The sequence below is a fragment of the Drosophila ficusphila genome, unplaced genomic scaffold (genome assembly GCF_018152265.1).
Source record: "Drosophila ficusphila isolate 14025-0441.05 unplaced genomic scaffold, ASM1815226v1 contig_256, whole genome shotgun sequence".
Classification (NCBI taxonomy): Eukaryota; Metazoa; Arthropoda; class Insecta; order Diptera; family Drosophilidae; genus Drosophila; species Drosophila ficusphila.
In genome coordinates this window covers 578,694-595,579 of record NW_025064156.1, presented here as the reverse complement: position 1 = coordinate 595,579, position 16,886 = coordinate 578,694, and the positions used below count along the sequence as shown (strand labels likewise).

The following is a 16,886-nucleotide window of genomic DNA, read 5'->3' as shown; positions in this document are numbered from 1 at the left end:
ACCAAGTGGGGATGTCCGCGCCAAGACGGGACACTTTTTTATGGCAGTGAAACAGTTAACAGACCAGAGAGCAGTTTTCTCCAGATTCACTCTCATCTCGCTCTATCGGTCTGTTAATTGTCTCCACACTGCTCTCCCGCCCTCTCCTGCATTTACACCCAACCAGTGTAAAAACTGACCTAGTTCAATAAAGTGCATTTTTTCAAGTTCAACCCAAGTTTTCATTATTCCCGCGACGCAAGTCATTTTTCGGTCGAGTGCCTTTTTCTTCAGAAGGAAGCCACCCCCCCTACGTACATTTTGGTCCAGACGAGCCAGATCAGGTTAAAAGATCAGCTTCACCGGTGGATTTTATTTCGTTCAAAGATAAGCACGAATTTTCATACATATATATGCGATCGCCATATTGGCTTCGCATAATTTCCAAGTCCAACTACAGGGTGCGCCATCTCGAGCTTCGGTATGAAAATATGGAATAACTTTGGAAAAAAACAAAAATTCATGGAAAATGTTTTACGTTTATTTAGATTGATTCTTTACAATTCATTTGAGTTAGTTTTTAACGCAATATTGACTAAGTGACTTCCTTTGTTCTTGATGGCAAAAAGTGTCCTTTTCGAGCATTTTCCATTACTTTCTTGAGCATATCGGCCGATATATTGGCCATTTCGGTGCGAATAATCTCCTTGAGATCTGTGATGGTCTAGAGCTTGCTTATGTATACCCCACAAAAAGAAATCCGGCGGGGTCAAGTCCGGCGAACGCGCCGGCCAGTCGATATGGCCCTTTTTGACACAACGCATCCAGGGAATTTCGCTGCAAAAACTCCATGGTTTCGTTCGCTGTGTGACATGGGACCCCGTCCTGCTGAAACCAGAAATTTTCTAGACCCTTCAAAAACTAACTCAAATGAATTGTAAAGGATCAATCTAAATAAACATAAAACATTTTCCATGAATTTTTGTTGTTTTCCAAAGTTATTCAATATTTTCATATCGAAGCTCGAGATGGCGCACCCTATATATATATCCCTTTACATGGTGGTGATGCATATCTGCATCATACCGTTCAAATTCAATTATTTTTCAACGGGCATTGCAAAACTGTCTGAAATCTTTTTAGTGCAGTTCAGAAACTTTCGTTTTTTATATAACAAGTGTTAGTCAGTCAGAATTCTGTCCAATACTCAACAGCTGATTACTTTTCTCGCCAATTTGGTGAATGTGGAAATCTGAATTGGTTGTGCAGTTTCTCATCCAAATATAAATAACAAAAAAAAAATGTGTAGTTGATTTAATTAAATTTTTAAACAAGTAAATATTATATTTAGTTATATCTTGTCGAGTTTTTGTGATTGTTGCATTATAATACGAATAAATCAACAATTTCGCTTTGTTGCAGAAATGCATCAAAGTCGCTTAACACATAAAAAAATCCTGCAAATATACGAACTTCACTGGATTCTCCCAAACGGAGTGCGAAAAATGTGTAGTTTTTTTATGTTTTTGTTGGGGTGAAATACGGCGGGTCTTCCTTCCTTCTCGATTTTGGGTTTGGGGTAGAATTAAGAACGCGGGCAAGTTTTCGTTTAAACGTTATAAAAACAACTTCACTTTATTTCTGCGACTTCACTCGTACACTTGGAAATTAGAACTAACTTAAACTACGGGGTGGAAACTTTTTGAGCCGCTCCGAGAGCGGATTGGAGACCCTTAACAGAGCCAGAGAGCGAGATGCAAGTGATCTGGAAGAACTGCTCTCACGACTGTTAAGACTCCAGGGGCGGTTCAAAAAGGACTGGAAAGCGCCGCTCTGGCGCGAACATTCTCCCCCCTTGCGAGGACGAGCGAAGCAACGGATTAGGCGTATCTGCATGCTCCAGATACGACCCATCCAAATACCGTGCTCTGTGCGACGGGCAGCCCATCTCGTATATTTAGGAACCCGGGCCGGATGACGTCGGGGTATACGTCTGAGCCCAACACCAGCGAGACTGTTGCTGGGCGATGGAATTGCTCATCGGCAAGACGGATATCGTTGAACTGGGCTCGCATATCTTCAGTCAGCGCGCGGATCGGGGTACGGATGCGTAGCTTCGGGCTGATCTTCAGGAGCACCTCGATCTGGAAATCGCCCGTTCTCGACCGGATCGTCGTCGAGCAGACCTCCTCACCCCCCACTGTCGTCGTGGGGAGCTTGAAGGCAGTTGCCAGGGAGCTGTCGATGGTGCTGACGGGAGTGCACGGGTCGATCAATGCGGCCGTCTCGAAGGTGGTGGTCCCAGATTCCAGCAACACGATGGCCGTCGGGAGAATGTGGAGGCTCTGGTGCTGCGCTAGAGCCGCTACGGATGGAGTTGCCGCTGGAGCTGGTCGTCGTACCAGTGCCTGCCTTGCTGGTGGTGACGGAGACCGGGAGACTGATCTCGACAGGCGAACGGTCGATGCGCGACGTTGCTCGAAGGGCGATGGACGGCGTTGAGGGGAAGGCGACTGGCGGCGTGGCTGGATGGGCGTTCGTCGAGGACTCCTTGGCATCTCGTGCAGGTGGAGCAGCGTGTGGTGATCCTTCCCGCATTTTTTGCATGCGTCGCCACTGCGACATTGCCCTCCGGAGTGCTGATGCGCCAGGCAATTCGCACAATATTTATTTATGAGAACGGCGCGGAGCCGCTTCTCCGTGCTGAGCCTGAGGAAACGGCTGCACTTCCGTAGCGGATGGATTCCCCGACAGACTCGGCAGCGGTAGGATCGAGTACCTCGGGATCGTCTGTCGTCCAAAGTTTGGGCGCTGCGAGGACGTGGAGCCATGGTATCGATGCTTTACTAAAAAAATATAAGCGAACTTAGTATCAATTGTGGACGGATTTTGAAGCATAAGGACAGAAGGCACTAGTTTGGAAAAGCGGAGGTTGCCTTGGCCTCCATAGAAAGAAGTGCTAGAAGGAGGACAGAATGCATTATTTTGGAAAGGCGGAGGTTGCCTTGTCCTCCATAGGAAGAAGTACTAGTTTGTGGATGGGACGTGTTATAGTCCCTCGAGCAGTACGGATCTCAACTACGCGAACTCTACTATCGGCTCCTGGAAGAACAGATACAACTCTGCCGAGCCGCCATTCGTTTGATGGCATGTTGTCTTCTTTGACGACCACCATGTCATCGACTTGGATATCTCTGGAAGGAGTCTGCCACTTATTGCGCTTGTGAAGTTCCTTCAAGTACTCCTCCTTCCATCGCGCACTGAACTGCTGATGTAGGGCCTTTAAGTGCTGCCAGCGATTTATAATCGACTGAGCATCGCCCTTAATTTCAGGCTCAGCTGTGGAAAGCAAAGGTCCCCCAATCAGAAAGTGGCCTGGCGTCAATGCCAATAACTCAGATGGATTTTCGGACATGGGAGACAGCGGCCTGGAATTAAGGCAGGCTTCAACTTTGGCGAGAAGTGTGGCGAACTCTTCAAACGTGTACTTCCGACTTGACGTCGACTTGTAAAAGAGTGCCTTGAAGCTCTTTACTCCAGCCTCCCACAATCCTCCCATATGTGGAGCCCCTGGTGGAATGAACCGCCACACAAGTCCCTGATGGCTATAGGTTCCAGCTACAGACTCCTTGATCGTCTGCATGAAATCTCTAGAAAGTAGAGTCGCTGCCCCCACAAAGGTTTTGCCATTATCCGAATGGACTCGCTGAGGACAACCTCTTCTTGCGACGAATCGGGCAAATGCTGCGAGGAACTTCTCCGTTGTCAGGTAGGCTCTAAATGGATAGCCTTCGTGGAAAAACACACAAACACGCAGACATATCCCTTGGTAATAAGGCATGCTCTGCCCGTATAGTTTTTAATCTCAAACGGGCCTGCATAATCCATGCCCGTATATGTGAATGGCCTGGAAAAGGAAACTCGATCGGTAGGGAGATCGCCCATCAATTGCGTCTGGACTCTCTTCCTGTAAATAGTACACACCTTACAGGAATTCAGCACCGCTTTTACCAGATTTTTGATTTTAGGAATCCAATACTTCGATCGGATGAGGCGTACCACTAGTTGGTTGCCGCCATGCAGGGAAATCTGGTGTGAAAAAGGACGAGAAGACGAGCTAACCGACAGTTGTATGGCAGTATAATAGGATGCCGCTCGTCGTACTGGAGGGCCGTTGAGGCCGTAATGCGCCCACATGCCCTTAACAGGCCTTGTTGGTCTAGAAATGGAAACAGGTTGGCTATCGGGCTGGAAACTGGAATCGGACGCTTATCGTTTAGGACTTTGAGCTCTTGGGTATATTCTCCCCGCTGAGCATTTCGAATAAGGACTCTTTCAGCTTCTTGGACCTCTTCCTTGGTGGGTCGCTCAGCAGCGTCCCTCGGCATCTTGCGGCAGCGTTGAGTGAACCGTATTACGTACGCAAGGACCCGCAGAGCCTTGTCCAACGCGGAGAAACGTTCCAAAAAATCTTCGGATGGGGCCTTGGCGAAATTGACCTTCACAGCACGCTGCTCTATGTCTGTGACTGGAGGTCTTAGCTCCCGTGTTGGCCACATGTCCTTCGGCTGTTGCAACCAGTCCGGTCCTTCCCACCAGAGTTGGCTATGAACCAGCTCCCGCAGCGAAACGCCTCGACTGGCCAGGTCCGCGGAATTGTGCTCGGATCGCACATGCGCCCAATGCTCAGCGCTCGTCACCTGAGTAATTTTTGTCACCCGGTTGGCGACAAACGTGGTCCAGTGGCATGCCGGCTTGCTCAACCATGCAAGGACGATGGTGGAATCGGTCCAGCAGAAAATGTCGGAATTGGAAATTGGCATATTCGGAAGGATAGCTGCAATCATCTCTGACAACAGCAATGCCCCACACAGCTCGAGCCGTGGAAGGGACACCGTTTTAACAGGGGCGACTCGGGTTTTGGCGGTAAGCAGACGTGTCATAATGTTGTGGCCTACTTCCACCCGCAAGTATATAGCGGCCCCATAAGCCTTCTGAGACGCATCACAAAACCCGTGATGCTCTACCTTCACTCCTGGCTGGAAACCAACCCACCTTGGAATGCGGATCTGCTCAAGCTCGGAATAGCTGCGCAAAAAATCTTGCCATCTTTGATCCATTTCTGTGGGAATATTTTCATCCCAGCCCAACTCCTGCAACCAAATTTCTTGTATAAAGATTTTTGAGCGGACAATAAACGGAGACAGCCATCCGGCTGGGTCAAAAAGCTTCGCAATTTGGGAAAGAACCTCTCTCTTTGTATGAGTGGATTTAATCGATACTGGCGGTGGAACAAAACAGAACTCGTCCGAGGTCGCATTCCACCGAACGCCCAGTGTTTTGGCAAAGCTTTCGGAATGAAGATCGCGAAAGTCCTCGTGGAGTAGATGCTCGTTTGGGATGTCTTCGAGTATGCTCTTCTGGTTGGCCGTCCACTTTCTCAATGGGAACCTTGCGCTGCTGAAAGCGTGGCGAAGTTCGCTGATCGCCAGTCGAGCCTCTTGTATGGAAGTGGTCCCTGCCAGAACGTCGTCTACGTACATAAAGTGACGAATAATGTTGCTTGCTGTAGGGAAGTCCTTTTCTACGTCGTCTGCCAATTGTTGGAGTACGCGGAGTGCCAGAAATGGTGCACAGTTCACACCAAAGGTGACTGTTTTTAACTCGAAATCGCTTACTTCTCCTTCTTTATTCCGGAATAAGATTCTCTGGAACGGCGTATGTTTGGGGTCGACCCAGATTTGACGGTACATCTTGGTGATATCTGCGCTGAACACGTACTGGAAATAACGCCACTTCAATATCTGAATGGTTAAATCAGATTGTAGGACTGGACCAGCATGCAGAATGTCGTTCAAGCTTGTCCCATTGGATGAAGGGCTAGAAGAATTGAATACCACGCGAAGTTTGGTGGTAGTGCTCTCGGGTTTGATCACCGCGTGGTGTGGCAGGTAATAGTTTGGAGAATCGTACGACGGGGGAATTTCTCTCATATGACCCAGATCCAAATACTCTTGAATGACTGAGTCATACTGCTCTTTTAATGGAAAGTCTCTTTTCAAACGGTTTTCGTTTCTAAGAAACTGAGCTAGGGCACTGGATCGCGAGTGCCCCAATTGGGACCCGAGATTTTCAGGCTCGCGAAATGGTAAAGATACTACGTATCTCCCGCTTGCGTCTCTAGTGGTCGTTTGGAGAAAATTGTTTTCGCAATAGGAATCGGAGTCCTTTACCCTTTTAGTGGGTATATTCTCCACCTCCCAAAACTTAGTGAGAAGTTTTTCTAAGACTCTGTCACTCGTTTCGGTTATCTGGGTCGTGAAAGCGGATACTCGATTCTGACTAGATGTACTTGAAACTGGGCCGGTAAGCACCCAGCCAAAAATAGTTTCTTGACCTAGGAGAGAGCCACAAATGTTTGTGCGCATGCCGCTCAGCAGAACGGATGGTAACATGTCGGCTCCGATCAGAACATCTATCTGGGAGCTCTCGAGGAATGTAGGATCTGCCAGGGGGATAGCAGGTAAATCACTCAGCGCATCTCGTGGGATCGGATAGGACGGTAGCGTTCCGGCCAATTCAGGCAGAACGTAAGCTGCGGTTTCTAGCTGAAGGCCTGGCTTATTAGGAGCTCGAATCGAAAAATGGCAGAGCCTGGTCGCCTGAGCGGAAATGGTCTTATTTAAGCCCGAAACTTGGGCTTGGATGAGGCGGAATGGCAGCTTAATTAAATTGAACAGGCGTTCCGTAATAAACGTAGCCTCAGACCCCGAGTCTATTAGAGCGCGAGCCCTGTAGTTCGTACCCAAGTGGCAAATGTCAATGATGGCCGTACCTAGTAAAACCGCTCTGGCACCGGTTGCGAAATAATTCTGCACACCGGGCAGATTTTCTGAAGCGTTGGCGGCCCTCTGTACAGTTGGATTTTGTGGGCTTGCAGAAGAAATATTTCCCGTAGCTGACCCACTGGAATTGGGGTTGCCTTTATGGAGCAACGTATGGTGCCGAGCTCGACATGTGAAACAGCTGTGAGTGCTCGTACATTCACGTAGCTGATGGCCTCTCGCGAAACAATTTAGGCACAGCTGTTTCTTCTTGATGTAGTTGGTCCGCGCATCGACAGACATCTGGAGAAAACGCTGGCATAAGCGGACTGGATGATTCTCCTTTGAGCACAGATCGCAATTCTTCGGTTTGGAAACCACTTTAGCTTCGAAGGAGTTGAGCCTCCTGGAGACGGGTTGACTCTTAGTGGTAGAGTGATTGCTGTGACTTGGTTTCATGTCCTCAATCGCCTCTAGCGTTCGGTATCGATCACCAAGAAACGTGTTCATCTCATCCCAAGTCGGAATGTCGGACTTCGATGAAAGGGACTGCTCCCATAAGGAGAGAGTCAGTTTCGGTAATCTACTGGCGCACAGGAATACTAGGAGACAGTCCCAATTCTCTGTGGAAATTTTGGAATGAGCCAGAGCGACCAAACACCCTTGGATTGTGCTCTGAAGATCTTTCAGAGCCTGGCCTGATTCGGAACTGACGGACGCCAAGTTAAACAGGAGTTTGAGTTGGCTGTTTACTAGCAGTCTTTTATTTTCGAAACGGTCTCGAAGCGCTGCCCATGCTGAGTCGAAACCCTCATTTGTGAGAGGGGACTTGGCTACGATTGCTTTAGCCTCGCCGCTAGTTTTAGCATTGAGATGGAAAAGCTTTTCGACCGGTGTCAACCTAGGATTGTTGACATAGACTGCTGTAAAAAGGTCCCTAAATGTTGGCCATTTTAGGTAATCTCCTTCGAATACTTCTGTATCGCATGGTGGTAACCGGCACCCAGACGAAATGTAAGCGGACTGATTAGTGGTGCTCGCTGTCGACTGCTGCGGAGTGGCTTGGTCCATCAGCTCGCTGAGATGAACTGATAGCTCCTCGTACACCGAATAGCAATATTCATATTTTCGATGCAGAGTCGCCAGAATCTCCTCCGCTCCTTCAGTCGTAATGCTGGAAATCGTGTCTAAACACGCTTCGAATTCTTTTTCGGCCTTTTCCCAGAGTGAGCGGACTTGTTCCTTACGGACTTTGCAGGTGTGGACGGACGGAGCTGACGGCCCTGGAGTTTCTATGGTCGCTCTGAAATTGCTCATGCGGTCAGACACCGTTATGAACCGCGCGAGGGCTGCAATTGCAATGTCGTTGCTCATTTTTGCCTGAGAACGAGTTGCCAGCGACTTTACGGACTTGGTCTGGATCTGTGACCTAACCTTAGGCGTGAGCGACAATCGTTTCGGATTGCTCGTAGGAACAGACAACTTCTTTTCGCCCTCTTGGGTGTCTAATGAAGTTTCGCTCTTTGCCTTGGTTATTGATGTCGGAACTACTGCGCTTGAGGTGCGCGCGCGAGGAGAAGCGGATAGCGATCGCGTTTTATTTGCAGACGGAACCGATAACTTTGTTTTGTCTTCTGGCATTCCCGAAATCAGATTAACTAGGCAACCCTGGCTGGCTTTGTGGTAATTTGACACTCCGGAAAAGTCTGTACTGGAATGTGGTTCCGCTGTTGCGGATCACCGGGGTGTATTTGAAAGGAAACGGAAGGATGGAATCGATAACTTCCGATCAATACAGGTGCGGCTCCAAATATCGAAAATTCTAATAGCGGAATGTCAACAATGTCAATGTATGCGACGCGACAAAAAACGTATGGAATTAATTTGATTTTGATTCAAGAAAACAAACAAAAAAAATTAATAAAGCGCAGTGGCTGCTTCGATTCCTCGTGATAGACAATTGCAAGCGGTCCGCTTGTGTTCGTTCTTAGCGTTGCAGCTCCGGTCTATTTTTGGAATATGTGGAAACGGAACAGTTGTACCAATTAAAAGTTTTGTTTTTTGGAACCACTGCTATGATGTGCGAGCAAAATATCAAAAAATTCGACCAAAAAATGTTTTGCAAAATATTTGCAGTTGGATTTTGAGCTGCGGAAATGATCGCAAGGAATATGGAAATAAATACGATTCGCACCGCCACGGCTTACACAAAAAGGATTTATTTATTTATTATTTATTTAATGGATGTGTGCCGACGGCGTGTGCGAAATAGCGCTGCTGAAATAAATATCATGCAAAAGTTGGAACGGCTTATAGTGTTGATGTGGAATCAGGAAATTTCCCCATATGTATAATATAATAAATAGTGTTCGATGGACTCAGGATATTTTTCCAATATGTATAATATAATAAATTGTGTTCGGTGGACTCAGGATATTTTTCCAATATGTATAATATAATAAATTGTGTTCGGTGGAATCGGGTTATTTTGCAATATATATAATATATAATAAATTGTTTTTATTATATTTTATATTTTATTTATAAATTATAAATGATATTGGCTATGTTGTAAATGTCGCTTTTGAAATATTTGTTGGGTGTACCGCCTTACGTTACGGGCATATGTACGTACGTACATTAATAAGCATGCATTTGGGATATATGATTGTATGTATGGATATGTGTGTATGGATTGATATGTGTCACTATAATTATTTGGGCTTTGACATACATATGTGCGTGTACATATGTATATATACTTGGATGTCAAAAGCACTTGGAATGAAACACAGTGGGCAACGAAAATATGCTTGCCCCAGCTCACGCACAACACTCTTTATTTATAATATTGCTCTTTGATTTTAATGCTGGACGCATGCAATGCACATATGCAGAGCTTTCGTTCCTTGCTTGCTGCTTATGTAAATGCACTTGGAATACACACACTGGAAAATATATTTTCCCACACAATAATTTTTATTTCGGATTTATTTTTATTTCTCTTTGCACTTTTTGCTGTAATTTTGGAAATTGTATATAATGTGGACTGTATTGTAAATGTCGTTCTCGAAATGTTAGCTGGATATACCGCGAATGTAGTGTGTAAATGTTTCTCCTTACGTATGTACATACATATGTTGAGATGGTCAGGCATATGTACGTACATCAATATGCATGCATCTGGATTTTATGTGTTTATGTATGTATGTAAATTGGGAAATATAAGGAGAGCAAAGCCGGAAAATGGCAATACGAAAAAAGAAGCCGGAATATGGCGATCGTATAAAGGTGGAAATAGCAATACGAAAAAAGAAGCCGGAATATGGCGATCGTATAAAGGTGGAAATAGCAATACGAAAAAAGAAGCCGGAATATGGCGATCGTATAAAGGTGGAAATAGCAATACGAAAAAGAAGCCGGAATATGGCGATCGTATGCACAAATGGAATTAGCCGATCAGACAGATATAAGAAAATTGGGATCTTGGGAAATATCTGACTGGTCGGCACGGAAATATGGAAAATTCGTACTTATCTTGAACTTTAAAAAAAACTCCGCCGGTGTGGTCGCTGGTAGTTGTTGAAAATCCGGTCGATGGATCAAAATGTTGGGGTGAAATACGGCGGGTCTTCCTTCCTTCTCGATTTTGGGTTTGGGGTAGAATTAAGAACGCGGGCAAGTTTTCGTTTAAACGTTATAAAAACAACTTCACTTTATTTCTGCGACTTCACTCGTACACTTGGAAATTAGAACTAACTTAAACTACGGGGTGGAAACTTTTTGAGCCGCTCCGAGAGCGGATTGGAGACCCTTAACAGAGCCAGAGAGCGAGATGCAAGTGATCTGGAAGAACTGCTCTCACGACTGTTAAGACTCCAGGGGCGGTTCAAAAAGGACTGGAAAGCGCCGCTCTGGCGCGAACAGTTTTAATAAAAGAAATAATTGCTTTAAAAAATTTAATTTAAATTGGCATATTTAAAATATAAATTACTTTATATTAATATTGAATGATTGTTATTATCTTTCTAAAACACATATTAAAAAAATTTTCCTTTTAATACCATTTGATGCAGAAATGCATCACACCCCTTTTTGTAAAAAAATAAAGGTCAAACCAAAAAAAATTAAAAAACTAAAAAGAAGTGTATTTTTTTATTTTCACTTATCTACCAAACAAAAAAAAAATCAAGAAAATCGGAGTTATTGCCATGTAAAGGGATATGTATATGCGTGCCGGAGTGTGCGCGCAACCAGATTGATCACGTTGTGATAGACGGAAGGCATGCCTCAAGCGTGATGGACGTGCGTACGATTCGTGGAGTCAACATTGACTCGGACCACTATCTTGTCGCAGCCAAGATACGCATGCGGCTATGCCGAGCGAAAAACATACGCGCCATCACGCAACAAAAGCTTGACATCACTAGGCTGCGAACACAACGGACAGCAATGGCCTACTACACTCACCTCTCGGAACTGCTCCACCAACCTATCCCTCTCCCTGTTGACGCCGGCGGACTCTGGGCGCACATTTCCCACTCCATGCGAGCTGCTGCTGAAACAACCATTGGGTTCAAGCGCCCACCCAGACGGAACCAATGGTATGACGAGGAGTGACGCGTCGCAGCTGCAGCAAAAAACGCCGCCAACAGAAAAACGCTGCAGTCTGGCGCAACGCGAGCTAAGTGTGAACGTTACAGGGAGAAAAGGAAGGAAGAGAGGCGACTTTTCAGACGGAAAAAACGGGAGCAAGAAAAGCGAGAGTGCAAGGAACTTGAGGTGTTACAAGACAGGAATGATGTTCGAAAATTCTACCAACAAGTCAACCGTCTGACACAAGGTTTCAAGACCGGAGCATCTAACTGTCGGGATGAAAATGGAAATCTGGTTACGGATACGCAGTGCACGCTGAGGTTATGGAGGAAGCATTTCTCCAAGCTGCTAGCAGGCGATGACGGCACCAATCCCGCCATTGGAGGAAGCAGCCCGATACCACCAATCGACGACAATGTGGATATACCACTACCTAGCCATGACGAGGTCCGAGTTACTATAACGCGGCTCAAAAACAACAAAGCAGCCGGTGCTGATGGACTGCCTGCAGAGTTGTTCAAGGCCGGCGGCGAAGAGCTGATAAGGTGCATGCATCAGATCTTGTGCAAAATAAGGCTAGAAGAAAGCATGCCCAACGATTGGAATCTCAGCGTCCTTTGTCCTGTACTGAAGAAAGGTGACCCGACGATATGCGCCAATTACCGGGGAATCAGCCTAATTACCATCTCATTCAAGGTCCTATCGAGCGTAATATGTGAACGACTGAAGCCGTATACCAGCACACTGATTGGACCTTATCAGTGCGGCTTCAGACCTGGTAAGTCCACCATAGACTAGATCTTCACATTACGCCAAATCCTTGAAAAAAACCACGAGAATAACATCGACACACACCATCTCTTTGTCGATTATAAAGCTGCATTCGACAGCCCGACGAGGAAACGCCTATATGCCACCATGTCTCAGTTCGGTATTCCTGCAAAGCTAATACGTCTTTGCAGAATGACATTGAGCAGCACCATCAGCTCTATCAAGGTAGGAACGAACCTCTCTGAACCTTTTAATACCGTTCGATGTTCCAGACAAGGCGACCCCCTGTCGTGCGATCTCTTCAACTTCATGATGGAAGGGGTACTGCGGAAAGCCGGTGTACATCGATCTGGCACTATTTTTTATAAAAGTGTACAGCTCCTTGCGTATGCCGATGATATTGACATCATTGGCCGCAGCAAGCGTGATGTCACTGCTGCATCTTCGGCTATCGAAAAAGAGTCGGCAAAAGTGGGTTTGGCGGTAAACGAGGGCAAGACGAAGTATATGCTGTCTACAAGCAGGGAGGCGCGGCGCCCAGACTCCCATGTGGTAGCGGACAGCTATACCTTCGAAGTGGTCAAGGAGTTCACGTACCTTGGCACTGCCATTAACACCGAAAATGACGTCAGCCTGGAGATCAAGCGAAGAATCACACTTGCCAATAGGTGCTACTTTGGTCTGAGTAAGCAAATGTGCAATAGAGACCTCTCTCGCCGTACAAAATTAACACTCTATAAGACACTCATCCTACCCGTGCTATTATATGGCGCAGAAGCATGGGTAATATCACTGACGGATGCAGCAGCGCTTGGAGTGTTCGAGAGAAAAATTCTTCGCAAGATCTTTGGTCCCGTTCGGATTGGGGACGACTTTCGCATTCGGATGAACCACGAGCTGTACGAGTTGTACGTGGACGTGGTCCGGCGCATCACGATACAACGTCTGCACTGGCTCGGCCACGTTGTGCGTATGGAAGGTGTTTGAAGCGAGGATCGACTACGGGCGACGACGAAGGGGACGACCAAAGCTCCGATGGAAGGACCAAGTGGAGGAGAACCTGACTGCACTGAGTATTTCCGATTGGAGGAGGCGCGCGAGGAGCAGAGGCGCCTGGAGGGAGACGCTGAGGTCGGCCAAAACCCGAATCAGGTTGTAGTGCCACCTAATAATAATAATGACCTGATGCGACGAATAAAACAAAAACGGCTTCGTATAATTACCGAGTTCGAACCATTTATTTGAGTGTTCTGCTTACTGATTCAAACTGATGGTTGGTTGGCATTAATTTAATCAAAATACAAAACTTCATTTATTTCTTCATTATTAAAGCTCAAAATTAAAATAGAATTAATTCTTAAATTAATCAACAAAATTAGTGCTTCAAATATTAAAGAGCACAAACTTCACTGAGATAAAAAAACTTAAAAATAAAGTAAAAATATCAATCTTAATCGCTTTAAAAACAATAATTAAAAACAATAGATTGACTTACAAAACCATTTCCATAGTTTTTACTGTGATTTTGGAGATCAAACTACAAATTCTCAGCAAGTGCACAAAATAAATAGTTCGATAGCTTGAATCGAATTACCAACCAGCATGACCAGTTGGTATGATTGTGCTCGAACTGAATGTAAGCAACATTCTCGAACATTCTCGAACATTCATTGCCGCTTTTATGCTCGCTACTGGATTGTGCGGCTAGCTCAGTAATAGTTGTTGTTCGTCCCTCCAAATTTATATGTTGTGATTGCCCCACCAGTGAATAAAAAGACAACGTTGATTTCTCGAATTCAGACTTGTTAATTCTATCTTTTAATCCGAACCTCTAATACAATGTTCGCCTTGGTATGCTTCCCTCGACGCCACCTCTTGGTTCGAATCTCTACCGCAATGTTCGCCTTGGTACGCTTCCCTCGACGCTTCTCCTTGGTTGGACCGCCACTCCAGTATTCCCGCTCGATCGTTGCCGTCGGGTGTTTCACGTGGGGAGTTGGACTATCTGGGCTGCGGGAAGCGTCAACGTTCTCAGACTAGGGTGAACAGGTGCCGTGCTCTCCAGGCGTTTGCCCTTTGCAACCTCGACTTCCTGTCCCTTGCTCTGTCCCGGCCGGTCCACCGACCGCTCACCCAATTCTCACCGTCGGTCCAGGCGTACGCCGGGTACCCGACGAATGATCCTCTCGTGATACGATCAGTTCAGACGAACGTTCCACCCTAGTCTCTACTACTCCGTGCTGTTCAAGCCTGGGCTCTCGGGGTTCTGCTGCTCCAGGACTCTGGCAGACACAGCAGGGTTCTCGGCGTATCCGCCTTCGCTCAACTGCGCGTTCTTAGCGGCTTGTCGCACCAAAACGCAACCCTCGCCACGAGACGGACCAAGCGTACGCCGGATCACCGTCTGGTAGACTCTACGATATGCGTCTGGTTCTTGACCCTTCCCCACCGAGAACACGTTTACTCGAATAAGGACTCGTGTGTGCCGACTTGGTTAGGACCCGCCGGGCAATACGCCAGGCTCAATGTCTCCAACCAGTGGTCGTTACACACGCCTAGTTCGATTTGTGTGCTGCCCACAGGACCTCAGCTACCTGTGTCTCAATTCGGAGACTTGCAACTTAAAGTCCCAAACGTCTCGACGTAGCGATCTTGCTCCTTGTAGACTGCTTGCTTGGGAACCTCGTGTCCTTCGTCCACGCCGTTGATCCTTTCTCGTCCTGCTCTCCGTGTTCGTCCTCGCTTGAATCCTTGCTTGTATCCTTGCTTGACTACTCGCTGTTTGATGTATACTCGTGTTTCACTTCTCCTCGACTGCAAATATACGAACTTCACTGGATTCTCCCAAACAGAGTGCGAAAAATGTGTAGTTTTTTTATGTTTTAATAAAAGAAATAATTGCTTTAAAAAATTTAATTTAAATTGGCATATTTAAAATATAAATTACTTTATATTAATATTGAATGATTGTTATTATCTTTCTAAAACACATATTAAAAAAATTTTCCTTTTAAGACCATTTGATGCAGAAATGCATCACACCCCTTTTTGTAAAAAAATAAGGTCAAACCAAAAAAAATTAAAAAACTAAAAAGAAGTGTATTTTTTATTTTCACTTATCTACCAAACAAAAAAAAATCAAGAAAATCGGAGTTATTGCCATGTAAAGGGATATGTATATGCGTGCCGGAGTGTGCGCGCAACCAGATTGATCACGTTGTGATAGACGGAAGGCATGCCTCAAGCGTGATGGACGTGCGTACGATTCGTGGAGTCAACATTGACTCGGACCACTATCTTGTCGCAGCCAAGATACGCATGCGGCTATGCCGAGCGAAAAACATACGCGCCATCACGCAACAAAAGCTTGACATCACTAGGCTGCGAACACAACGGACAGCAATGGCCTACTACACTCACCTCTCGGAACTGCTCCACCAACCTATCCCTCTCCCTGTTGACGCCGGCGGACTCTGGGCGCACATTTCCCACTCCATGCGAGCTGCTGCTGAAACAACCATTGGGTTCAAGCGCCCACCCAGACGGAACCAATGGTATGACGAGGAGTGACGCGTCGCAGCTGCAGCAAAAAACGCCGCCAACAGAAAAACGCTGCAGTCTGGCGCAACGCGAGCTAAGTGTGAACGTTACAGGGAGAAAAGGAAGGAAGAGAGGCGACTTTTCAGACGGAAAAAACGGGAGCAAGAAAAGCGAGAGTGCAAGGAACTTGAGGTGTTACAAGACAGGAATGATGTTCGAAAATTCTACCAACAAGTCAACCGTCTGACACAAGGTTTCAAGACCGGAGCATCTAACTGTCGGGATGAAAATGGAAATCTGGTTACGGATACGCAGTGCACGCTGAGGTTATGGAGGAAGCATTTCTCCAAGCTGCTAGCAGGCGATGACGGCACCAATCCCGCCATTGGAGGAAGCAGCCCGATACCACCAATCGACGACAATGTGGATATACCACTACCTAGCCATGACGAGGTCCGAGTTACTATAACGCGGCTCAAAAACAACAAAGCAGCCGGTGCTGATGGACTGCCTGCAGAGTTGTTCAAGGCCGGCGGCGAAGAGCTGATAAGGTGCATGCATCAGATCTTGTGCAAAATAAGGCTAGAAGAAAGCATGCCCAACGATTGGAATCTCAGCGTCCTTTGTCCTGTACTGAAGAAAGGTGACCCGACGATATGCGCCAATTACCGGGGAATCAGCCTAATTACCATCTCATTCAAGGTCCTATCGAGCGTAATATGTGAACGACTGAAGCCGTATACCAGCACACTGATTGGACCTTATCAGTGCGGCTTCAGACCTGGTAAGTCCACCATAGACTAGATCTTCACATTACGCCAAATCCTTGAAAAAAACCACGAGAATAACATCGACACACACCATCTCTTTGTCGATTATAAAGCTGCATTCGACAGCCCGACGAGGAAACGCCTATATGCCACCATGTCTCAGTTCGGTATTCCTGCAAAGCTAATACGTCTTTGCAGAATGACATTGAGCAGCACCATCAGCTCTATCAAGGTAGGAACGAACCTCTCTGAACCTTTTAATACCGTTCGATGTTTCAGACAAGGCGACCCCCTGTCGTGCGATCTCTTCAACTTCATGATGGAAGGGGGACTGCGGAAAGCCGGTGTACATCGATCTGGCACTATTTTTTATAAAAGTGTACAGCTCCTTGCGTATGCCGATGAT

General features: G+C 46.4%; 1 protein-coding gene across 1 annotated transcript; it reads right to left on the bottom strand.

The window, feature by feature from the left end:
- Nucleotides 1–1,859: 1,859 nt before the first annotated feature.
- LOC122319863 lies at nt 1,860–10,716 on the bottom strand. Its single transcript, XM_043207660.1, has 2 exons — nt 10,337–10,716; nt 1,860–2,825 (listed from the first exon to the last, which is right to left on the bottom strand). The coding sequence occupies exon 2, from the start codon at nt 2,808–2,810 to the stop codon at nt 1,860–1,862; it is 951 nt and encodes a 316-aa protein (XP_043063595.1). The 5' UTR covers nt 2,811–2,825; nt 10,337–10,716.
- Nucleotides 10,717–16,886: the final 6,170 nt, after the last annotated feature.